Genomic DNA, 25,080 nt, shown 5'->3' with positions numbered 1-25,080 from the left:
CGAGGAGCCCACGGGCGGCGAGGCAGAAGTTGGTGGCCCCGGGCGTGCCCCTCCCGGTGGTCCCGCGGGCCCGGGACAGCGCGTAAGCGGCGGGGAGGCGGCGGTTTCCCTGAGCACAACCCCCGGCTGCATTCCCGGTTTCCCGGGGGGATGCTGGAAGCCGGGCTGCAGCTGCGGTGCCCGGGTGCCGCCGGGATGTGCCGGGGGGGCGGCGGGGGGCGGCCGTGCCCGCCGTGCACATGTGGTGGCTCCGCGTCCCCGAGCGCGCCCGGCCCGGCCGCCCCTGCCCTCGGAGCTCCTCCTGCTCCTCCCCGGCACCATGCGCGCAGGACACGAGCGGCTCCGGAGCACTTTGAGTTGCTCCCACCCCGCTCCGTGGGATTAATCCATCCTTTCGGAGGTTATTTTCGGCAGGCAGGCTCGCGGGCGGGCAGGGCGGCCGGAGGAAGAGCCCGCGGCAGGGGAGGGATGCGGGAGCAGGGCAGCGGAGCCGGGCGGGACTGAGCCACCCGCAGAGCAGAGGAGGAGAGCGGAGCGGAGCTGCCCTGCTCCCTGCTCCCGTGCCGGGCTGCCCGCATGGCTCCCGGGCACTGTGGAGATTGTGGGGGCTGCTGCTGCTGAGCAACCATCCATCGCTTTAAACTCAGCCTCAACTTAGCGCAGCAGGCAAGGATGGCAACGCCACTGGAGCTTTGGAGCTGCCAGGAGAGCCGGGGAACCTGGGTTTTGGTCGCCGCTGTCTAATAAATGGGAGTAAAATGGAATTTCTTACTTGGGTTTTTCCTGCCTTGGTTCTACTGTGCACCCAACAGCACAGGTGTATCAGGTAAGAAAACATCTTATCGTTCTTTCTCAGCCTGGCCTCGGGCAGCCGTTCCCTCGGTCGGGGTGAGTGGTGCCAGGGCTGGCTGGGGCTCCCACTCCTGCCCAGGGATGCTTTGTGCACTCCCGGGCCAGGACTGCTTGGAGAGAGCATGCAGGAGAAAAGGGCTCTCGATTCAAGAGTTTCTTTAATGTGCCTCCTCTGTCTGGGTTTTTTTTTTCTTTCTTCATTTCCTTGCTGAGGGTGCACTTCTGCCAACTGAGTGAGCAGCAGTTTCTCGGGTTAATCAAGGGCTGTGTGTTTAACGGGATGCCCCTGGAATGCTTTTCCCGAGGGTATTCACTCTAAATTGGGGGCAATCACTTTTTGTGAGGCACTGCACATCCCAGCACAGCCTCAGCCCCTCCAGCAGCTCTGTAGGGGCCTGTTTGAACTCGAACCTCTTCCATAAAGCCAGCACAACCAGCGGGGGACGAGCTGAATAGCTTTGCTTGGGGCCTCCATAGGCACCGTTAAAACCCGAAAATACAGCCATGCCTTTCTGGTGGGTTCACTAAGTCTCCTGAACTCAGGATGACAGGAGGAGGCTGTCAGAGATCTTAGGGGGAAAAAAACGTTTGGAGAACGCCAACCATTTCTTAAAATGCTGAATTGTAAAGAAGGATGTATGTCAGAAGGATGTATGTGTGCAGCTCAGCCCCATTTCCTCCGAAGGTGTTAGCTAGGCAACCAGCCACGGGCTCCAGAGATTCTCTCCAGATCTGGAGGCTGGATGTGGAGAAAGCTTGCCATGATTACGCAATGAAAATAGAAGGGGGTGTAAAAAAGAACTTGCTGCATGTAAAAACATGCCCACACCCCCCAGAGCAGAGGGGGCTGTGGCATTAAAGGGGTCCTACAGCTCCTGCTTCACAGACATCGTTCGTACCTTCAGAGGAGTGGAAGAGGCAAGGTGGTAACTGGAGTGAGACAGAACATTGCTGTTACACTTTTTGGAATTAATCAGTGAGCTCTGATTTTTTCACTGGGAAGGAAGAGGATCTTGCTTAGAGGAAGCATCAAGTCAACTGCTCTTAGCCAGGACTGACATGATGATTTATCCTGTGACCTTGAGGCTGTTATCCGGGGTCAGATCCTGACATCCTCGTGCTCCAAAGCAATCCAGTATTACAGTGAAGGCAGAAAAAATGCTGCTTATGACCGAAGGGCACCAAGACCTTGCCCATGATTTCAATGATCCTGTTTCTCCCTCTGCACTTGGGCCAGCATTGAGGCTTTGGGTTGAAAAGTGATGTTTGAGAAGAAAAAAATAGAATTTTAAAGAAGAGTCTTCTCAGCCTCTGTCTTTTGAGGTCTGGTCCCGGGCACAGCCACTGCCAGGATATGGGCAACCTATAATTTGTTGGATACATTATTTTATATTTGGATTAATTCCCTGGTTACTCGACTTTCTTCCTCCTGTTACACAATAGCGATGAGTTGTTTGTTAAAAATACATCTCCTCGTGGCAGAGAGGCAGGCAAGGCAAATTCTAACTTCTGAAATTCCAACTGCTCAGTCTGTAGTTTTCCAAACGTGCCAGAGTGTGAGACATTCCATGGTCAAGGGAAGCTGCTCTGTTTGGCACAACAGTTTTCTGCAGATTCAGGATTTAGTGTGGCTGTGGCAGGACATTGTTTAATCCTGTGAAAGGGGAGTAGCCTTGCTTACATGTGGAATTGAGATCTGTTAAATGGAACTAGAGCAAAATTTTATCCTTGCATCAGTAAAAATATTTTTGGTACGAGATGCTTTTATGAAAAGCAGTGTAATTATGGGCAAAACTGCCATTTTAAGGCTCTGATTTTGTTTTCTAAATGCAATGGGACTTGCAGTTATGATGACAGAGGCCAGCCAAACCCCCTGAATTCTCTGCTTGTGAGTTCTGTGCACTGGGGATCGCCAGGTGTAAGAAAAACATATTCCAAAAAGGAAGAACAGTTTGGTGATTTTGGAATGCAGTGGCAGGACACAGGACTTCCCAAAGGCAAAGCTACCACTGAAATTACTGTCCTGGTTTGGCAGAGGAGGGAAAGGGGACACAAACACAGGGAAATGCTGTTCTCTCACAGTAGTTGGGAATATCCTTCCAGGGTGCTTTAGCTGTGTTTGAAGCAATTCCTCTGTCATGTGTGCTGTCTGACTGAAGGGAAGGAGCCAAATTCAATCTAAGTCAGCACATTTTTTTCAGGTAAAAAAGTAGTAATTTTTTGTCTTCTCGAGACAGTGATTAGTGGCAAGAAATTTGCAATTTATATGATTGACAGGTCTTTGAGGCAAAGACTGTGGCTTCCATTATTTTATCAGGGCTTGATATGCTGTGGATGCTGCAAGAAGAAATGTGCCACAGGGCACGAGATCATCTGCAGAGAGACACTTGGGGAATTATTCCTTCGTTTGCCTGGGGAAGGAGCACTGTTGATGGGAGTTTGGGGGTCCATGTCCATACTTTGTAATCCTTTACTGAAATAGATTTTAATTCTCTATTAAAAATAGGTGTATCTTTTACATTTCAGACTCTTCTATGTTAAGTGACATTTCTATACATTTGAGTTAATTGTCCTTCTGCTGTGTGTCTCCCTAAGCCTTTTACTTCTATTTGTGGAAGCAGAGCAGCTTTAACATGTCAATATATGCAAAGAATGGTCCATTTTCTGTAGCTTAAAACTCACAGAGAGGCTTTGATGTTCTAGAGGTTGCCACGAATTAAGCCTAATGCCTTTTCAATTACATTTCAAAATACAAAACATATTTACAGTGAGCTTCACTTAAAGTCAGGAATGGCAGATGGGAAGGATACACATACTGCTCTGGATAATCCTGGAGTTTGACAGAGGCCAGATTGTTCTCTGACCTTGCAGGATATTCCTTGTCTTTTTCCCAAGAAAAAGTTTTCTTCAGTGGCAATGACACCTGGGACATTTGCCCCCAAATGTTTACCTCACAGAAAATGAAATGTTCTCCACCCCAGTCCTTCAGTCAAACTGCTTTTTCCATCTACCAGGATAAATGATTCCTATAACAACTATGTCACAGTCCCCAAAAGAACCAGGTTAGCAGATTCAAAGGAGAAACAGAAGATGCAAAGAGTGATTTCCCACATCCCTCTGCTCTGTGTGTTTGTCAGAAGGTCAGAGCACCCTCCCTGCAAGTGTGACCCCAAATCTGTGCCTCATTGGCCGCTGACTTAAAGATGCTGCTGAGCTTTCTGCACTGCTCCCAGAGACTTTGGCACTGCTGTGCAAAAATAATACTGCCAGTGTCATGCCTGGTTCAGCTGCTGTAGTGCCCTCATGGAACCCACAGATTGTCTCTTGCTTGGGGTGATTTGGGGCTCAGATATTTCCTGGTGACAGTGATACACTTCCAGCACCCGTGTTCAAGCAGTGCTCTGGCAGGGAGCAGAGACAGGCTGGTGCTTCACTTGTCTGACAAGCCCCTTCAAGATGTGCTGCCCAAGTGGATTGAGGCTTCTCCTCCAGATCCCTCCACACTAGTGGGATGCAATGGTGCTGCAGCAGCTGGGGGAAGGTGTCAGCTCAGATAGAGAGGATTTTGGGATATGTGGACTTCTTATTCTAGAACTGATTGCACTTAGCTCTGAAGGAGATGCATTTCTTTGCTCTGTCATTTGACATTCATTGCTTAGAGTTGCTTTCCCTAAACGGTGTCAAGAGCAGCTTTATTAGGGAAAGGAGAACTCCATAGGTTTTCCCAGTTTATCTATGGGATTTCCTTTCCCCTTTATCTAATGGACAAGAGAACTCACTGTTACTTTCATCATTTAAACAGCAATAATCTGTTTTCTGGTGCTGACAACGAGCTCGGTCGAAGTTCTCCCAGTGCTTAAATTCCAGGTATGAGCAGACAAAAATAAATTCTCCAAAATATCTGCTTGAAATGAGATGTGTACACAGACAGAGTGTGGGAGAAAACCCATCTCCTTCAGCTTTAGCTTTGGGAATGGCTTCCAGAGTGACAGGAGTCCACATGACTGCTGCCATTCAGCCAGAGCTCCCCACGCTGGCCCGGTGCAAACTGCAGATAAGCTTTTGAGGAGCTCTTTTACCCTTTGGATTTGGCAAATCACTACCTTAATTTCACAAAGTCCTTTTCTTAATAAAACAAGCTTTACAGCAGCTTACGTGGGGAAGGGAATTTGCTGAATCAACTCAGGGGAGTTTCCTTTCTTTTCATCTCTCCTGCTTACTCTAGGAAAACTTAATCCCTTCCAATGCATCTTTTCTGTGCTGGCCTTCCTTTTTCAGGTACAATAGTGAATCATATTTTAGGCCATATATAATCCTGGCTGTTTATCAAGGATGAATGAAACTCTCCCACTGTCCCCCCTGTAACTTTAAAGCCCTGGGTGTGGTGTCCAGGAATCCAGAGGAATGGCTGGAAGGAGTTATCACAACGTGGTAAATGTGGCCATAAAGTTATTTCAGCTGTAATACTTTAATAGCCCCCCTGGTATTAAGTGCACATAGCTCCACTAACTTCAGCACATTTGTTACACTGATGATCTGACCCTAAGGCTTCATTAATAATAGAAACAAGATTTATTTTAATTGTGTCATGGATATTTAAGTAAAACTCCCTCTAGATTGTAATCTGCTTAAAACACATGGCAGGCTACAGCCCACGGTTTCTAACCCGGCTCTCAGCATTTTAACTCCCTTTTAGCTCCTTAATGCCACTAAAATGGAGCCCTGACAGGGGAGCTGCTGCACACCAAGTGCTTTGTCAAAACAGATGAGCAGGCACACGGGGGAGATCACTCCGGGGCACTCACCTTCTGACTCGAGCTCTGTTTGCAAAACACTTCCCAGAACTGGCGGCAGTTTTAGCAACAGGAGTTGCAAAGCACCATCTTCTGTTGAAAAGGCAAAGAGATCAGAGGCAGATGTATTAATTCAAGCGTATTGGAGTCATTTGCTCTCATTAGGAAAAGACAGAAAGCACCATTCTTTACCTGGGAAAGGAGCTCAGAGGTTTTGCTGGTTAGGAACACCATTCCATACCTATGGCTGAGACTTACAAGTTACAATTAAGTACATTTTTAAACAAATTTGCCATGGATTAAGAAACTATAATTTCATTTAAGTAAATACTTACAGTTGGATGACTGAAAGACCAGCACATAGAGAAGAGCAGTCTGATAGAAAGAAGTGTTGATATAGTTGATGAGACCCAATAAAGAAGGAACTTCTGTCAACATTTGTTATAAATCTTCAAAGCCCTTGTCTAAATCAATTATGTTATTCCAATTTATGCAGCTGAAAACGTGGCTCTGATCCTTCCTCAGAAGAGCTAGAGGAACCTGAGAAGTGCCTGGGATAGTCATTTGAGATGAACATACAGCACTGTGCTCATGGCAAGGAAATATTATGAACGCAATTTAATATAACATTTTGCTGGGAAGTAATGAAGTTTCCCTCGGAGCAGTGTCCCTGTGCTGTAAGGTCACAACAGCTTTGACAGCTCCACTAATGCAAGCTTTCAGTGTCTCTGCTGCTCAGAACTCACATTTGTACATTGTAATCCCAGAACTCCTTCCTTATATAATTGACAAGAATTTTCTGACCAGGGCGATCGAAGATTTTTCTCTCAGTCCCCTGGGGGAGGAGGAGTTGGGCACTGCAGGAGACTCTGCTCCCGTGCTGGCAATACCTGCCCGTGCTGAGCTGAGTGCCCAGGCTGGCATACTTTGGGGAGAAAACCCATGTGCTTTATGTGGGTCACTGTCACATGAACAGCCAAAGTTCCGTGAGTGCCAGGGCAGGGTGTGTTTGTGGTGTCTCCCCCTGCACGAGCACAAACTCCACAGCAACACAGCCCCTCACAGCCAAACCCTGCTGCCTGTTCCCCTCGTTCCAGATGTGCAGTTCCTGCTGTGTTCCCCTCCCATCTGACAGTCCCCCAGCCTCCCTGAGCTCAGCTGTTCCACGGTTCACTGGGAGCTGGCACAGCTGCATTCCAGCAGCCACAGATGCATTTTAGGCAGCACACAAAGTGTCTTGGTTTCCCTCACGTTTTCTCTAAGTTTGCGAATCTATTTTTCCTACTTTTTTTAAAAAAGGAGAAAACTTCCAAAAGTATGTACTTGTAACTCAGAAAGAGGCCATAGTCTTGCCTGAGTATGTTTTGATTTAAACAGAAATATCCAAAATTGTTTTCCTGCCCATATACAGTATTTTCTCAGTAAATTTCCAGCATAGCTGATTATACCATATGTGGTCTCTGGTGTGAGAGAAGTCACTCTTCCATTTTCTGTTGGTTTTCCGTTTGTAAACATGGGCAAGTTTCAAAGGACACTCCTTTCCTCTCCCCAGAGCTATGAGTGACATTGGAGACTACATTGGTTCCAACATTGAAATCTCCTGGCTGCCCAACCTGGATGATTTAATGAAAGGCTACGCCCGGAATTTCAGGCCTGGCATTGGAGGTGAGGCTTGGACAATAATGTCTCTTCTGTTCTTACAATCCCTCTACCCTCTGATGCTCGTGTGAACTTCATCCTTTACATGATTAAAAGGTTATGATTATTTTCTACTTGGATACTGGGAAAAAATAACCATCAACAATTTGGATGGTTTTGACAGGAGACAGACTGTACAACAGCAACACAGGCTTCTGATACAGTTCTTAAATCACTGACATTTAAGTTGAAGGAATTTTGTATTGCATTAAATGGTGATGATTCCTGCACTGCTTGAAACCATGCTGTCTTAAACTTGGTAGTGTGATTTCCAGAAAGGATTCCATAATTTTCAGTAGCTGTGATTGTATCTTGTGCCCTTTATCACTGAAGTGAGATTGGAAATTGAGGTAGAAATCAGTAAAAGATTTAAATCTCTTGCTTTAGGGTAGGTTTTGCTTGGAGGGTGTACTTTATAATGGAAAACACTTTTGTGAACTCTCTGAAAGAATTGAAATCTTGGGTCATTTATATTTTTGTAGGTCCTATGATGATGTCAATGACCCCATTCAACCCTTTTCCCCAGGTCCCCCCGTTAACGTTGCTCTGGCCATCGAAGTAGCCAGCATTGACCACATCTCAGAGGTGAACATGGTACGGTATCAGAGTCTTCAGTTTTGCTCTAAAAAACGTTCAAAACCAAAAGTTGTACTGTTCTTTTTTGAGACTTGCAATATGTTACATGTAACACTGATGCTGAACCACTTTTTGATAATTTGAGTTTATCTGTTGTGGAAGCATAGCAGAAATTCAAATGCTTGGGCAGCTCTCTGGTTGACTGAGTATAAAAATACTTATTTGCACTGGAAGCAGATCATGTATTTCCAGGCTAATACAATGATTTTTGGCCAAGTCCCAAGACATTACCATTGTGTTTGTTCAGCATCACTTCTTACTTGGGCTTTCTCCTGTCACAGGAATACACCATGACAGTGTTTTTGCACCAGAGCTGGCGAGACGACCGTCTGTCTTACAACCACACCAACGAGACTCTGGGCTTAGACAGCAGGTTTGTGGACAAGCTCTGGTTGCCAGATACTTTCATAGTCAATGCCAAGTCTGCCTGGTTCCATGATGTGACTGTGGAAAACAAACTTATCAGGCTCCAGCCAGATGGAGTCATTTTGTACAGCATCAGGTGAGTGAGAAAGAGAGCAAGTGTTCTCTATTGTGTGCTAACTTCTGGAACAGACTGTGAAGTAACCACTGTTTTCCTAGGGTGGTTTCATAAAATAGTTGTTAATTTAATATGGAAGAAAATCTCCTGTCAGAGACCCCTTTGCTTTCCAAGGGTGACAGTGCCAGGAAGGTCTCTTTGGCAACACTGTGCAGTGCAGAGTCACTGACCATGTTCAGAATGTCCTCCAAGTGTCTCGGAGCTGTTTGGCAAAGATTCTTTTCTCCACTCTCTGTTTTCCTATTCTCTCTTCTATTTCACTGTTTTCCAAGGGAACTATGAGCCTGATTTAGTTTTCCATTCAGTGTTTTGAGTTCAGAGGAAAAAGCTCTGTCTGAATGCAACTAACTGGTGTTCCCGTTGCCTGGAACAGGATTACCTCAACAGTGGCCTGTGACATGGACCTGTCCAAGTACCCCATGGACGAGCAGGAATGCATGCTGGATTTGGAGAGCTGTAAGGGCTGAGTACACCTGTGTTTGCTGTAAAGCCTGGGCATGTGGGACTGGGACACTGGAGCGAGCTGGGATGGTTCTGCTTTGGGCAGTGAAATGTAAGGGCTGCCTTGAGATTCAGAACAAACAGGAATCCCTTCATTCCCTGTGCTGGGCATTGCACAATGGACTTTTCAATGCCCCAGTCCTAAACTCTAGGATTTAATGTAGTGATGATGAACAATGAACAGTCCTGTTACAAATGTCTGAACTCTGAGCTTGATGTGAAACCTCGTGCAGTTGTGACAGTCACTGGCATTACTGAGCTTTGCATCAAATCCAGGGAGAACAAGCAGAGAAGCCCACAGGCAAAATTTGATGTGCTATGATTTCAGTGAACCAAACAGCCTCTTTAACCAAATGAATGCTCTAGGAGCAAGTTGTCCACTAACAGCAAAACTAGCAAAGATTGATTGCATCTCACAAAAATCCCCTCACACACATCCCCCCTCTGTCATGTCCCTGGTGTCCCAGGCAGAATAATCCAGGTTGAATCCCAGCAATGGGTCTGATGGAATTCAGCATAGCAGGAGTTAGAGAACTTCCGCTGTGAGTCCTCTGAGCTCTTAATTTCTGCCTCAAACTTGTTGTTTATTCAGCTTTCTTTTGGCAGATGGCTACTCCTCGGAGGACATCGTGTACCACTGGTCAGAGAACCAGGAGGAGATCCACGGGCTGGACAAGCTGCAGCTCGCCCAGTTCACCATCACCAACTACCAGTTCACAACAGAAATTATGAACTTCAAATCTGGTAACAGAATCTCTCCTCAGCTCAGGGACAGTATCTGACTTTTTCCAGCACAGGGAAGCCTCCTGTATCTATAACAGAAAATCCTTCTTCTTAGGTAACTAATTTAAGAACCTGTCAGGTGTCTGATAAGAGTTTTCTTCAGCTTACACTCATGAAAAGTGCCATCCTTTGCTGAGCCTCCAGGTAGCTACTGTAGCATGTTATGTCCTTCAGCTCTCTCTGCCTGACAAAACACTGTGTGGAGTAGCCAGACAGCACTTGATAAAGAACACTTGAGGTGTAGCTCATATTTTCTTGACCTAATTTGCGACTTCAGATCAAGAAAAATTTCCATTAGCCCTGATGTTATGAAGCTTATGACGTACAGTCAGCTCAGTCTAATTCTACCCAGTAGAAGTCAGTGGTGTGTATGTCTATCACTGGGCTTATTGCAATGTTTGTACAAGATTGGAGTCATTTCTTTCCTGCTGATTTTTCATCCTCTTTCATGTATTCAGATTCTCATTTATGCTGCACATCTCCTCTAAGCTCTTTTTTGAGTTTGAAATTAACTTGGCCTTTTAAAAAATCTAAATTTAGTATCTGGAGGACTTTCTACAGCAGATGATAAGACAGTACACATTTTGAAGCAATACTGTTATTTGAGAAGACTCATGATTTTATTTTCAGATCTGGCATTGATATGACCTGAGACAGATCATTTGACCTATTCTTAGCTGATGAAGCTGCAGCACCTCGTGCAGGGTTTATGGGGACTGATCGAACACCATTCAGGAAAGCGTTCTGTGATCCCTGTCCAAAAGCTGTCACAGCTCTGTTGCATTGTAGAAATGTCATTTTGGGTATCAGTTTGACTGTAATTCACGCAGCCAGAGCCTTCTCTGCCTGCTCTTTTTTCCAGCAGGGCAGTTTCCCAGGCTCAGTCTCCACTTCCACCTGCGGCGGAATCGAGGAGTTTACATCATCCAGTCCTACGTCCCCTCCATCCTCCTGGTGGCCATGTCATGGGTGTCCTTCTGGATCAGCCAGTCAGCTGTGCCTGCCAGGGTGTCCTTAGGTAGGGCAGGGGCCTCGGGGGACTGGAAGGGAAGGCAATGCTCAGGTTGGAATTCTGCTCTCTGATAATCCTTATTTTACATGAAGGTGCATTTATGACCGCTCTGTTTACTTTTGCAGAAGAGATGGTCCTTTAGAAGGCTTCCCTCCTGTTTTAATTTCTGTCATGCTATCAGAGCAGCTGCCTCAGGAAAGAACAGCAAATAACCCCCTAAAGAGGGTTAAAAGCAGTAATGACTGTGAGGCAGATCTACGAAAGAATTCATTTGAAGGAACTGGGACAGTGGCAAAAAAATACTCCCGGTGCTTGTGGATCTGTTTGTCTGAATAAAGGTTGCCAGTCCAGACTCAAAAGTGTTTGAGGGTTAAGTCTTTGGGTTTGGTTTGTCCTGATCTAGAACAAAACCAAGGATATTTTGTTCAAAGCTGCCTTATACAAATGCAGTTTTTTTACAAGCTTCTCTGCTTTGAAAATCAGGAGCCACAGTATTTGCACTGTGAAAATATCCTCCGCTTCAGATTAGTAAAAGTCTCCATGTATAATACATCAGTAAATCCCTTTCCTCTCCTGCTCCCTGCAGGAATAACCACTGTCCTCACCATGACCACGCTGATGGTCAGTGCCCGCTCCTCCCTCCCTCGAGCCTCTGCCATCAAGGCCCTGGACGTTTACTTCTGGATCTGCTACGTGTTCGTGTTCGCCGCGCTGGTGGAATACGCCTTCGCCCACTTCAACGCCGACTACATGAAGAAGCAGAAGAACAAGATCAAGGCGAGGAGGCAGAGTGCAGAGGTCAGTGAGTGTGGTGTGGGAGTGACTTTGGCACAGCAGTGCCCCTGCAGCCCCCTGTGTTCCTCAGGGAATCCCAGTTCCTGAGGCCTTTCACTGCATGCTCTGCGAAATTCCTGTGATGATGCTGATTTCTTACCTATGCCTTCGAATTTTACAGAAAAAAAAACCCTTCAGGAGAGGCAGAAACTCCATTATTCTCCTCTTTCCCTTGCAGATCAACGTGAAGAATGCCATTGTTCTGTTTTCCCTTTCCATAGCTGGTGTGAACCAGGAACTGGCCATTTCCAACAGGCAGCACCGAATTCCCAGGAGCCTGCCCGGCTCGTATGGCACAATAGAAATAGAAACTGGAGAGACCAAGCAGCAGCCAGGGCTGAAACTGGATAAAAAGACTGGCCTGAAGTCCCTGTTCAAGCCCATCGACGCCGACACCATCGACATTTACGCCCGAGCCGTGTTCCCAGCAGCCTTTGCAGCAGTCAATGTCATCTACTGGGTGGCTTACACCATGTAAAAACCCAAAAAAGGGATGTTCGTGGCCAGAGCTACAAACTCAACAACACCCACGGATTAAAGAGCCCTTGCTGAGACTGAATCGAGCCACTTCTTCTCAAAATATTTTCCAACGAGCTCAAGACACTTCTAAAGTCGAGAAAGCCCTGCTATGAATTCCCAGAAAAGGCAGCAATTTATTGCTGTTCTGATTTGATACAGTAAGAACAGTGCTGTGCCAGACCATCCCAGCTCCTTCCTTCCTCTAACACCATGAGACGATTTTTCATATGTACATATTTGTAGCAAAAGTTTAACTCTTAAATGACCACGGTTTTCCTCTCCCTTAAGGGTTGATCAGTAATGAAGATTTGGCTTTTCACACTCAGATAATTACCTTTTTTGTAACGAAAGAGTTAACTCCTCACTTGTGCACGAGTGATTTTCTGCATCTGGCCTTCTGTGGGATGGTCTAGGTTTAACAGTAGTGGGAAAGTTGGAGTTTTTAATCAGAAAAATCTCATGAACAAAGTAAAAAGGAATAGAGGGGAGTGGAGGTTTTTCTTAAAATATTATTTGTCTTGGATAAAATATTGAAAAAATTCAGTGCTCTTAGTCACAGCATGAAATAAAATATACTACATCAAATTCTACTGAATTGTTAATAATGACTGCATTACATTTCAGATCTAAGCTAATGAAAGTTTAAACACTTAAACACACAAATGTTTATTAGTTTAATAGGCCCCAAACATATAAAAATGCTTTAGAAACAGAGGGAAAGCTCAGGCTTCCTATGTTGGATTGGGAAAAAATTTAAAGGTGCTTCATAAGGAAGAAACTCTGACTCCATTTTCAGGAAGGACTTTAGAATTTGTTCTGTTGATTGTCAGTGAGATTCTACCATGTGTGCCTCTGAAAATATCCTTTTTGAATCCGTCCCTAAATAGCTGAATGAAGTACAAAAAAGAATTCATAACTGGCTTCAAGTTACTCAGTTGCTTTGGATATTTTTGCCATTTTTGTTCCAGGCTGACCTGATCCATTAGGGCTCTTCCCTTATTCAGCAGGGAAATCTGCAGGTCCTCATACACACTCCTTAAGTCAGGACTAGATCGTCTTGCCCAACTTATGCAAAATAGCACTTTGTTCTGTAAATAATTCCAGTGAACTCAGCAAATGAACACAGTATTCACAACAAACAAGCTTCACAACTAATCCCTAAAATCTCCACGGTAAATATATTGGAATATGGATTAAACCCACTGAAACATTGTTCGTGTAGGAAGCCAATGTGAGACGCTACAAAAGGGAAATTTATTTTGAAGATTTTGTTGCCTTGAAAGTGAGAGGTTGTTTTTAAATACAGAGACTGACACAAAAGCAAATATGAAATGAGAGAGAGAGGGAAAGAAGGAGGCAAAGCAAGGGGCTGAAATCTGCGATGGAAGGGAGAGTGAGATTTGTTCAGTATCAGTGAAGTAAGAGAATGCTTTGAAGAAAAACTAATGACCTTGAACTGAGCTGTAACAGCAAATATGCTCCACTGTAAGTCAGGTTTAGGTTCACCTCCACCTTTAGTTTCTGTTATCATGGAAAAGCTGTCAGCCAACAGTGTGCTGGAAAGCCCAAACTGCCATCAAGCTGTAACTGTTCCACAGAGTCCTCCCCAAGCCAAGCCTGGACTGAGACACCCGGGTTCTGCTCCAGGAGCTCACCACTGACTTGCTGGGGAACCCCAGTTAAGACCTTGCACTGCATCACCTCCAAAATTGCTTTAATGATGCTGATTTCTTTGAGTTTTACAGAAGACAAACCCTTCAGGAGAGGCAGAAACTCTCATCCTCCAAATGGGTAAGTGCATCCAACTGGTGCTTCCGTGGTGGTATTTGCCACAGTTTCTGAGACTCTCACACACTGAATTAAAGCAAAGTATCCCTCAACTTCCACCTTATCCAGAACACTAATGGAAATCTGCATCTCCTTCAATAATCAGGTAATCAGGCTTCTTTTTCCTCCTCCTGCTTCTCCTCTTTCTAATTTATTTTTCTTGCTGTTTGTTCCTGATGTTGATGCAATGCTACATTACAGAAATACACTATTTTTTTTCCCTAAGTGCATTTTTGGTCATAATCACTTTCTCCCCAAGAAATTCAACCTCTCCTGCTCTCCTCTGAATCATTCTCACTGTTTTATATAATGATTAAGTGCAGAGTGGAATAAAACCAGCAGAAGCATGACTTTACCATGCCTTGGTTGCTTTGTCCCTGATCCATCCCCACAACAGCACTACACCCTTCAGAAAGGCCAGAGGACCTCATTGTTCTCTCCTACACTTGCATAAATCAGAAATAATCTTCGCTTTAAGTCCAGCCTTTCTGTACCCTACTGGTTTCTCCAGCTATTAGTTTATTATGTTGCCTGTCAGGGTCAGTGTCTTCTGCTAAGAGTGAAGTTATTGACTGAATCCAGCTGAAGAAATATTCACAGCAAGTTCCTGCAGAGTGCAAATCATAGGAAAAGAATCCATGATTTTGGAATTAAAGTTATTAAAGAGCAGAGAGCAAAGCCTGGCCCTAGTCCCTCCAGTGAGCAGTGGCTGGTTATTTGGAGTAATTAGCAGGAAGATGGCTGCAGATATTATAAAGGCAATGTCTAATCTAATTACTTCTGCAGTAATAGTTTGTAATTGTGCACCTGACATAACTCCTTACACTGCAGCCAACTGACTGATCACATGGGGTTATTGGACAAAATTAGTTGCTTCTCCATCTGGGAGACAGTCACAGGCTGCATGTCCTGCTGACTGCTCCAGAAGATTTATTCAGGGAGGTTTTTCTGTACTTTCACTGCAGATCTTCAAGGTGCACAGCTCAGTGTGACTGATCAAAGGCAGAGGTGGCAGCAATCTCCTCAGAGAACCCCAAAGCCAGAATGCCAGACTATGTCAGTGATGCACACAGAAGCACAAACAAGAGGACAGAAATATCCCAGGAGGTTGCAGGCTGTCAGGAAAGTGCCCTGTGAGCCACAGATGGCAATGTGTCCATCCCAGGAACGAAGTGGTCAGAGGGGAGAACAGGATTTTGGGTACTGGAACTGCACTTGCATGAGTAGCACAAGACAAAACACCTCCCTCACCAAGAGTGGGATTTTCTTAAATCTGTTTCCAGAGCCAGAAACTCAGATGCCATTCAAACTTTTAAGGAGACATTTCAGTACAGGAGTATGGTGAGTTGACTGGAATTCTGCATAAATTTGAATCTTCTATATTTTTTTTTACTTAAAATCATCATATTTAAAAATCCTCAGACATTACTACTTTAGATCTATTAACATCTAAAGGCAATTCCCTATTCAACTCTAATTTCATGATACCCTTAATAAAGTTAATAAGCCAAATCTGATGTCAGTTGAATGCTGACTTTGGATGGGTTTTACTAGTGTCATAAAAGAAAGTATGTGACAGATCAAAAGGCACCTGAAAACATTTGTGTTCCTTTCAGCAATTTATAGTTCTGCTCTATGGACTGGCGTGTCTGTGAGAAAAGGAGTGGGCTATGTGTTAATGTAATCATTCTAAATGTGAAGTGTTAATAAAATGTACATATACAGAAATTGGAGCTTCTGTAAACTGCCAAAACAGACATTCCAACCATTGAACTGGAAGATGGAACGCATTAGAAAGGCAAATCAAAGTAACCCCAGAGATTTCATCCCTTAATGACATCCTGCCTGTTCAGGGCCCAAGGGCTGGTAAAACTCTCCCCTGGCCTTGCCAGCAGAGGAGGAAGAGCTGTTGTGTGCTCAGGAGAGCTTTCTGGGGGGCACTTGTGCAAACTGCTGTACTGATGGCACAAAGGGCTGCTGCCTCAAGAGGCTGGAAGGAATCAGAAAGCACGAGATGACAGATGAAGAAATGCATGATGTGTTTGAAAGTAATGCTGGCAGTGAGAGCTCTATTAAGAGGTTAAAATACAGAGATGTCTGTCCTGTGTCTGGGTAGCAATGAGAGCATTTATCCCACTTTAAGGCAAAGCTCTCCCATCAGTTCCTAACTGGTTTGCTAATCCAACAGATAATGTAGCGAAACCAATTTAACTCGGTGAGGCTTCTGCTGTTGGGACAACAAAACACTTAATACGATTGCTCTGGTTTGAAATACTCCCAGCCATTAACCTAAAAAAGCACTTCCCATCAGGTGGAAAACAGCACCCTGAATGTTCCTCTCTGAAGCAGAATAGACAACAAAAAGCTTATTGAAAGTTTCTGAGAATATTTTTTGTTCAAAGAAAAAAAGCTGAAGCAACTCCCTCCTGCCCTCTTTATCACAGCAGCTCAAACCACTTGCAGTGGTTGAAAGCCTGTTGGATACTAAAACAACCCTGCGTGCAATATGTGTTACAGACATAGCTAATTGTTCTTAATGAAAACTGAATAAAAATTTGGCAACGAACATGTGGTTTTGGGTGGATTTGGTAGCTGAGATGAGGAAGGCACCGTGTCCTAAATGAGATGAGTTGGAGATTTAAGCCCCTCGTTATGTAAGGCACAAGGGATCTGCTCCCTCCTTGGACCAGCTTGGTGTCACTGCTGTGCCTTTTGCAAACTCCTGCAGAGCAAAAACAAATCTGAGAGGACAGTCAAGGCCAGGCTGTCACAAAATATAGCACCAACAGGACTAATCAGATGTTATTGGGAGTTCATTGTTCCGTGAAAAGATTGGTCCAAAAAAATAAACCCAAATATCCCTCATTTCTGAGACACCAGAAACCTCTGGGAACAGATCCTTTTCTTTAACTCTCACAGTACTTCAACTTCACTTGATCCTCAGTTCTCTTTCCCTTTTTTCCCCACTTGAAAAGGGAAAGAAAAAGAGGAAATTTCCCTTCTCTTTGGCACGAGGACATATTAGATAAAACCAATATAATCTTGTCCCACAGGTATGAAAAACAGAGAGATTGAAAGTCCTCATTTACAACCCTTTGTACCTTCCAAGGAGTGTTACATAAAAGGCAAGAAAGTCAGCCCTGTGATAATTACCCAGCACACTCCCACACAAACACAGTCTCCCTGTTCCATTCTCTTGCACTGCACTCTGCAAACCCTTACATGCAAAAAAGGACAGTTTGAGTCAGTCCTCAAATTCCCCACACTCTGAAGGAAACTCTTCTCCACAATTTTGGCCCAAACATCTTTGCCACAGTTAGTGGGTAACAGAAGTTACCAACAAATGCAGGGTGCATGATCTGCTCCTTGGGTGAGTGTCTGGGTGAGAGCAGCACAAGTGTCCCCAAACTCTCAGTGGTCATTCCTGGGGTCACCAGCTGGGGCAGGGAGAACGTTTCTCATTCCACAGGAAGGGATAACTGGCCAGCTTTGGCCAATTGGAACAGGCATAGCTGGAAGTAGCAAAATAATACATAGGCCACTGAGCTATTCCAGGACTACAATTACTACAGCCTTAAGATTAAACAAAGGCTGAGTGATGAAATACAGAGTAATCTGTAAAACATCTGGTATAATGCTCCATCCAGGCTGTTCTTCCTTTATTGCTACGTTTCTTTCAGCTTCAGACTAATACAAAAGATCTATTTCTGTACATCTTAAACTTATTATGTTTTTACAGATCTATTTAAGATTATCCTACCCTTATCTCCGTGGGTGCAGCTTTTACAAATACAAGCTTGTACGTGCATATATAGAAGAGACAGGAGAGGGATCTATAATTTTTTAATAAATTACAGTGCATATAGTATTGTTAAATTGAACAGGTTATTTAAATATCCTGGAAAAAAAAAACACAAAACCACAGAGGTTTGATTTTATTTGCTTTTAAAGATATGTAGCTTGGGCTACTCATCGAATTCTTTATCTTCCTGGCTAATGAGGTGTCAACAAGTGAGTTAACTTCTGGTTGCTTCTATCTTATATAAGACAGACAAGTAAGGGAGGTGTTGGCTTAAAATAGTCTTGAAACATTATTCATTTTGTCTATTTTAACATGGGCTGGAAAAACACTAATATTCAAGCCAGCAAGAAAATCTACTAAGAATTACCATGGTGATTTCTGATGTTATGTAGGATATATGCTTTACTCCAGTTTATGTTAAAATATATTAATGCTTTGCCTTATTATTTTCACCCAAACTTAATGGCATTTGGCCCAAGGTCATTCCCACCGAACTGAGGTGAAACTAGTACTGATTGCCCCTTTTTCTCAACAATTGTCTTTAAGAACTGGTTGCCATAATGATTCTTCTTGGGGCATTCAGGAGGGAGAAAAGGAGTTTTTTTGGTCAACCTGGTCAGAAACAGGCAAGTCCTTTGTGTCTGATGGCTGAGGCAGTACTTTGGATTAATGCTATCATGTTTCTTTCCCCTTCAACTAATTTTTAAAGGACAGTTCTCAGCAGCCTGCAGCACTGAAATAAAGCACTAGGACTTGGAAGCTCTGTCTGCACAACCGTGGTTCCCAGAGCGTTGCCTGGGAATCTCTTGCCATCTGCTGGAAACGTGCAGATGTACATCCTTGAAGGAATTCAGCCTCCAAGTTCCTGCCAGAGCCAGGAGTGCCACGAAATAATGGAAACCAGCACGAGGGATGTTCCTCACTTTTAGTCAAAACCACAATTCCAGAACGAGCTAACTCAGGCTCCCAGCAGCTGAAATACCAGCAGCAGATTCCTGATGATTAAGGTGATTCCTTAATAAACCACCTTCTCCACTGGCACAATAAATCTGTGCCATGGTTGGGTGCTGAGGTTGAATGTAGAATCATAGACTTATTTTCAAAACAGAACTGGAATATTTGGAAAAAACCCTCTTTTTTTTAAGCTTTCTCTTTCTCAAACACATCAGTTCACTTCACAGTCTGCTCTTCAGAATAAAAGAGCTGATCTCAAGAGATAACAATAATAATAATTCTTAAATGAACTAAAATTTTAGATGCAGTAAATATGTAATTTAAACCTGGAATAAAATTAAATTACCTGTCAGCTCTTCAAATCTAGGTGTAGTAGGCAGCAACACTACAACTTTTCATTAAGGTGAGGATGGCTCAAAAGAAAACAAAAGTGCAATGCCTCCCATCTGGAAAAAAAAAAAAAGGGAAACCAAAAAGCTTAGGAATGCACTCAGGATTTCCAGCTTGTTGTGTTTTCAAACCAGTTAAAACCCTGTTAGCTAATGCACAGAGCAAAGCCAACATCCTCTCCAAAAACACCATCTGCCCAGAAGTGAGAAACATCTATTAGGAAATTCAACTGTTTAAACAATTTTGTAATATAAGAAAATACAAACCAACCTAAAATAACAACATGAGTACTAAGAGAACAACTACAAAATATCTCTACAAGATGTAAAAATATTATGGTTCAGATTTTCATCAAGCCCTGAAAATGCACCTAAGCTTTTCTTCTTGGTAAGTTGTGCTGGAAAAAACCCCAGAACAACCAGGAATAAACCCCACAAAACCTCAAATCACAGTTCTGAAGAACCTTTTATCTCCCAATCCAACAGCTCAAGGAGCTGGAGATCAAAGTGTAGCTTGACCTGAAAGAATTATGTTTATAGACATATCTTACATAATGTTCTCCATTTTAAGCAGAGAAATTTGGAACACATGAAGATTTAAGGGCCAATTTTGAAACCATATTGACAGTTCCTACTAAAAAAAAATTAGCAGAGGCTACACAAATAATTCAGATTGAAGACTGATAAATGAAACCATTTGGTGCATTTCCCTGGTGTCAGAGAAAACATCTAGACTGATGGGAATTAATTTTCCCACTTTACTTCTACTTAAACTAATGTCAACTATTATTTATTTGTGTTTTGGAAGATTGCAGAAACAGCAAAAGGAGTTTCAGAGCTACAGTGCTGCAAACTCAACACGTACACACCCAAAAGCCCAGAGAGATACTGAGAAAGTGCTAAGTGGGGCCTGAAAAGAACTTGAGACTAAGGACTGAATTTTTTCCCCTTTCAAAATACCAATTATGACTGCTCAACTCCAGGTAGCCAAAAAATATCTAATAGTTGTGACTCCTTTTGGTTTATTTTTCAAATGTGGTGGGTTGTGTTGCCCAAAGGTGGATATGAACAGATCGAGAAAGGCCCCAAAGAAAACCTTTCTCTTGGATAGCTTGTTTGCCTGGAAAAGTTTTAAATTACACAAGGAAATCAGGGCAGGGTAAGCAGCATTTCCACTAGAGGACTCTCTGAGTTCACCATCCCAGCCTGCAGCAGAGGAACAGGCAAAGCTCTGATCTCCTGCACACGGGAGATGTTCCTGCTTCAGTCACAGAGGATTCATGGTTTGGAAGCGAAAGATCAAAGGAGCATTAGGGAAAAACAGCCAAACCCAGCTTTACAAAGCGAAGGGCATTAACCACGTCACAGGCTGGCTCTTGTGAGACTGGGGGTACTCGAACAGCACCAGTACAACAACTCTGCTGTTTTTCTCTCTCCCTCTGCTCTGGCCACTCTAATACTGTTATTTTATTACCTCTTTATGATAACTTTGGCTGCGGTTTCCCTGTTCCCACCGCTGGCAGGTGCTGGATGGGCGCTCACAGGGCATCCCATTGCTGGGCTTCTGGGAAACCTCTGGGGAAGCAGCTCTGACAGCCGGGGGGGGCACACAGGGCCTGTCCCCTCACAGCTCTCACCTGTCCCCTCAGCACTGTCCCCCCATCTGTCACCTGTCCCCTCACACCTCTCACCTGTTCCCTCAGTGCTGTCCCCCTCACCTGTCACCTGTCCCCTCACATATGTCTCCCTCCCTCTGCCCCCTCATCTCTGTCCCCTCACACCTCTCCCTCCTTACTGTCCCCTCACACTTGACCCCCCTCACTGTCCCCTCAGCACTGTCCACTCACTTCGTCCCTCCTCACTGTCCCCTCAGCCCTGTCCCCTCAGCCCTGTCCCCCCTCACTGTGTCCCCTCAGCCCTGTCCCCTCAGCCGTGTCCCCTCCCGGCCCCTCCCTGCCGCGCCGCGCTCCCATTGGCCGCAGGTGTTCCCCCCGCGAGCTCTGGTTGGCCGGGACGCTCCGGTCTCCCCAGGTAACGGTTCCCGCGCCGCGATTGGCGGCGGGGGGGCGGGACGCGGGCGGGGATTGGCTCCCCATTGGCCGCCGCTCCCGCCCTCAGGCCGCCATGTTGCCGCGGGCGGGGGCGGGCGCGGGGCGCTGAGGCGGGACCGCGGCTGGGGGGACGGGGGGCGCCGGAGGGGCTCTGAGGGGAAACCTGAAGGGGAACCTGAGGGGCTCCTGGGGCTCTGCCGCCGTTGTTCCCCACCGGCGTCCCGCCGGCAGCGAGGCAAAGTCCTCCGCGAAACTTCCTCGCGGGACTTTGAGCAACTTGAGGCCGCGGAAGGTGTCGCCGAGCGCCGCGCAGGGAGCGGCCCCTGCTTACCCTGGTGCGTGGGGCGGGACCCCCGCGGTCGGAGCAGGTAAGGGCACGGGCACGGGCACAGCCCGCTCTGCCCGGAGAAGTGCCGGCGCCGCCTCGTCCCGAGCGGCGGTGTCGCCTCCCGGTGTCGCAGGCCGGGGCTGAGGGGCCGCGTGTCCCCCTGAGCCCCCCGGGACAGGAGGGTCTGGAATTCTGGGGGTCTCCCCTCCCCGGTACCTGTGGCCAGGCTCGCCCGGACAGCGGGGTCGGGGAGGTGTCTGGGAACACACAGAGGTGTGTGAGGCGGTACTTTGGAATAAACAGGATGTTTGTCACCTTCCGATCGTAAAGGTGAGTTAAAGTTGCCCCGTGGAGTTCCCCTCCTGCTTCTCTTGGGTGAATTTCTAACCGACGTCGATTGACTTCAGTGTTCTATGTATATAAAAACTATTTCTAGTTACTCTGTTCTGTGGAAGAAAAGAGCCAGACGCTGTGTTGATGAATAAGTAAAGATTTCCTGGGAGTATTTTCAGCCGAGAGGGAGCTGTTGGATGTTGTTTTTTTTTTAAACAAACATCCTCAAACGCTCGGGATATTTCTGTAAAACTAAATTGCACAGGGTATTTTTAACCAATCTCGTTTAATTTCTGTGCAGGTCAGTGGTCTTATACATTTTTCTTTTTGATTTCTTGCTGCTCCATGTAAAGCTATTTGTGTTTCTAAAATTTGACACAACTCATTTGTTTAGCAGAGTGTGTGTATATTCATCAAGATTCTGTTTGTTTTTTCATATGCAGCTGGATTGGGAGTCATCTGGAGCAGAAGCTCATATTTCACATGTGAAGCTCTTCACTTCAGAATTAGTTATCTGTCTTGAATGAACTTATTTCTACATATTTATAGTTTGGTTTAGACTGCTAAATACAGACCATGCCTAGCAGAATGGGCTCAAAAATTGATTTGAACAAAGACTTCATCAAAGTAAAAACACACTACAGTGGGTAAGTCAGCATGTCCTTTCCTCTGTGTTGTGCCCTGTCTATTTTTGAAGCATATTGAGCAGGAGTTCGTGGTCTGACCTAGTGATAGAGTAACCAGGGCATTGGTGGATTTGTAATTAATGTCAGATCAGGCAGGTAAACTTCTGGGCTATTAAAATACCTTTCAGAGTCCTGCAGCATGCTGATCAGGAAGGAAAGTTAATTTATTCTTCTCTCAGAAGGGGGGGAAATGTGCATAACTGGCATACAGTTAGTCTGGGTGATGGATTATTGATTCCCATGGTCACAGGCAGGTCTAGCTCCATCTCCTGCATCCAGATGCAGTTATTACATTTTATCTGTAATAAAAATGTCACAGCCCTTCATGACTTCACTCAGTTGTCAGTAGAGTCAGGAAGGTTTTATTACTGCAACATGAAATCTGGATTTTCAGGTACGTTTAATCTAATTCATTTGCTGTCACTGTGAGTACCTTGTAAAATAAGGTTGCTTTGGTCTCTGTCTTCCTTCAAGGCCTAAGTTGAAATCATTTGAGGAGTTAAATGTTTGGCTTGAGTAGATCCTTAACTTGAAGTATTTAGACTGAACTTGCTGGCATTTGGTAAATGACTTGAGTGATCTTTTGTGATGTTTTACTGCTGTATGAGTAAATGTTGCTACTACTGTGGTTGTTCTTAAACTTATCTGCCAGGTCAATGCCAAGTAGTTTGAGGTTCTGAGTTGAGAATTCCAGAGCAATTGTATTAATTTGGTAATGCCAGTTTTCTCATAAATTACTGTGAAAATATATCTGCTTTTACTTTATCTGACTTCAACTTCCAGCTGTGCCACTGACTTCCAGTTATTTCCTTATGCTTAGTCATTTGATTTTTTTATGTCTTCGTTTTGCTACCTGTAAATTAAAAGTGTTGTAGAATCTGTGAATTTGCAGCTCATTTATCTACAGATTAAACTTTCATATGAAGATTTGCTTAGTAAAAACACTGATAAGGTTTTAGTGGTGGGAATCCATGTCACAGTTTGGTCTTAAAATGTAGAAATTTACTACTTAAAGGAAAATTTACCAGAAGCCCATGCAGTAGGAGAGCTGCCTTAGCTCTGTAAGGGAAGGCACTATAAACACCAAGAGAAGTGGGTGTAAATAATTTGGAATAGTTTGCTGGCAAGTAGTGTTGATGTAAAGTCATTCAGTCATTTCCATTAGCTGAGAAGTCTGTAGTGTGTCAGTTTACAAACGAGTTCCTCCCTGAATTTTGGGGTTGTCCTATTGATCCAATTCTCTGAGTTCAAACTGACTGGTTTTGGCATTCTAACCTGTGTCACTGTCATCTCTGCCTCGCCATTCCAGTACTGCACTCAGCTTTTGAACTGATTTGACTGCAGGAACTCATTGATGCTGGACAGCTTCAGGATTAGGGACAAGCTCCCTCAGGTAGCTGCTAAAATTAACATAACAGTGCAAACACCATCTTGAAATCCCAGTTAAAGAGCACGAGGAAGCTGTAAAACATGCGAGTGTCGAGTGGATCTCTGGAGCCTGAGTATGTCAGGTATTCGTGTCTCTGGGTGTGACAGAGTTCCTGACATAGCACAGTAGAAATAACTGCCTGAGCAGATTGCAGAAGGAAGGCAACTTGTGCAATTCTTACTTTGTTATTACAGTTACTTGGTTTACACCTGGTTGTTTGGAATCACTTCAGTAGATGCAGCTTTGTTTGCTGCATGTTACCTTGGCTCCGAGGGGGGACACACATGCTCTGTCAGTGGGGATGATGATTCTCTTGCTGGGACTGCTCTTACAGAACTCACTGGTCCTTAGCTCTTCATATAACTGTGTAGTGTCCAGTTCCAAATATCTTTTCCAAAAAGTCCTGTGGGGTTCTTTAGTGTTAAACAGTGAGTGATTTCCACTTATCTGAGCCCTGCCCGATGTGCCTGTAGAGACATTAAGAAGGAACATGGACATCATGAATATGGTCATTAATTTACCTGTAGAATGGCATCTGTCACAATAACGTTAACAATTCAAGGCTGATTAGTATTTACCAGCCTTGGTTGGAGGTTGTAGTGTGTGTGGCAGTGTTGTCTCACTCTGTATTTTCAGGTTTAAAGTGTGATTGTCCAGCTTCCACAGACCTACAGCTGCTTGATTGCAGGAGTAGCTTGTGGTGGCACTGCATTAAATAATGAGCTGCATTTTTAGTGACCTTGTCTCGGGGCAAGGCATTGCACCAGCCCTCAAACACTGCTGTGAGAACCAGTTTGGTCTCTTACTTTCCTAAATGCATAAAACATGACTTCTTTGACAGGGAAATGCTCTTAAACTGAGCCTCACCTGACAGCTCTCAGTACTGTAGATAATATGGGGTTACAGGTGTGCAGGTGGTGTATGTATTGCTTCTGCTGTTGCTGTTATGAAGAATTAAGTTGCTGTTCTTTGAGAGCTTTACAAAGTGTAGATTAAAGTTACACTTGAAAAGGTAGCAGTGCTTTTAATCTGAATTTGGAACAGTGCAGTTCTTTAAAGTGATTGTCTTAGAGCTTTGCTTGTAATTTTTCTCAGCAAAAGCAAAATGGAAA

General features: G+C 44.6%; 3 protein-coding genes across 6 annotated transcripts in view; 2 read left to right on the top strand and 1 right to left on the bottom strand.

Annotated features, from left to right (window-relative positions):
• CFAP74 (cilia and flagella associated protein 74) overlaps positions 1-6,428 on the bottom strand; it is a 47,512-nt gene extending 41,084 nt beyond the window's left edge. The window contains exons 1-3 of the mRNA XM_051786323.1: positions 5,981-6,428; positions 5,838-5,898; positions 5,658-5,738 (exon numbers count right to left, since the gene is read on the bottom strand). The gene's annotated coding sequence lies outside the window, so the exon portion shown is untranslated. The remainder of the gene's footprint in view (positions 1-5,657; positions 5,739-5,837; positions 5,899-5,980) is intronic.
• Positions 330-12,759, top strand: GABRD (gamma-aminobutyric acid type A receptor subunit delta). Of its 3 annotated transcripts, none has more exons than XM_051786339.1 (9): positions 330-826; positions 7,198-7,310; positions 7,870-7,937; positions 8,261-8,481; positions 8,894-8,976; positions 9,628-9,765; positions 10,667-10,822; positions 11,403-11,614; positions 11,829-12,759. In XM_051786339.1, the coding sequence occupies exons 1-9, from the start codon at positions 759-761 to the stop codon at positions 12,126-12,128; spliced, it is 1,359 nt and encodes a 452-aa protein (XP_051642299.1). In that variant the 5' UTR covers positions 330-758; the 3' UTR covers positions 12,129-12,759. The 3 variants fall into 3 exon arrangements, with proteins under 3 accessions (XP_051642299.1, XP_051642300.1, XP_051642301.1); XM_051786340.1 differs by having other exon boundaries at positions 331-826; positions 10,670-10,822; XM_051786341.1 differs by lacking the exon at positions 330-826 and having other exon boundaries at positions 7,234-7,310; positions 7,826-7,937.
• An 8,544-nt stretch (positions 12,760-21,303) lies between these two features.
• Positions 21,304-25,080, top strand: part of PRKCZ (protein kinase C zeta) — a 32,878-nt gene continuing 29,101 nt past the window's right edge. The window contains exons 1-2 of one of the 2 annotated variants that reach the window (XM_051786113.1): positions 21,304-21,560; positions 22,297-22,500. In XM_051786113.1, coding sequence (XP_051642073.1) covers positions 22,430-22,500 — 71 coding nt within the window. In that variant the 5' untranslated portion in view covers positions 21,304-21,560; positions 22,297-22,429. Of the gene's footprint in view, positions 21,561-21,598; positions 21,851-22,296; positions 22,501-25,080 lie in introns of those variants that run through there. The other variant, XM_051786114.1, reaches the window with a different exon arrangement.

The sequence above is a fragment of the Manacus candei genome, unplaced genomic scaffold, assembly GCF_025592945.1.
Source record: "Manacus candei isolate 608988 ecotype Guabito, Panama unplaced genomic scaffold, ASM2559294v1 h1tg000022l, whole genome shotgun sequence".
NCBI lineage: Eukaryota > Metazoa > Chordata > Aves > Passeriformes > Pipridae > Manacus > Manacus candei.
This window is presented reverse-complemented; position numbering and strand designations above follow the sequence as displayed.

What these genes read in the sequence shown, in the direction of transcription:
- GABRD (XM_051786339.1), top strand. Translation starts at nt 759, where the DNA reads ATGGAATTTCTTACTTGGGTTTTTCCTGCCTTGGTTCTACTGTGCACC. An exon ending in ACATCTCAGAGGTGAACATG is followed by an intron (nt 7,938 to 8,260) that starts GTACGGTATCAG and finishes CTCCTGTCACAG; the next exon opens with GAATACACCATGACAGTGTT. An exon ending in AATTATGAACTTCAAATCTG is followed by an intron (nt 9,766 to 10,666) that starts GTAACAGAATCT and finishes TCTTTTTTCCAG; the next exon opens with CAGGGCAGTTTCCCAGGCTC.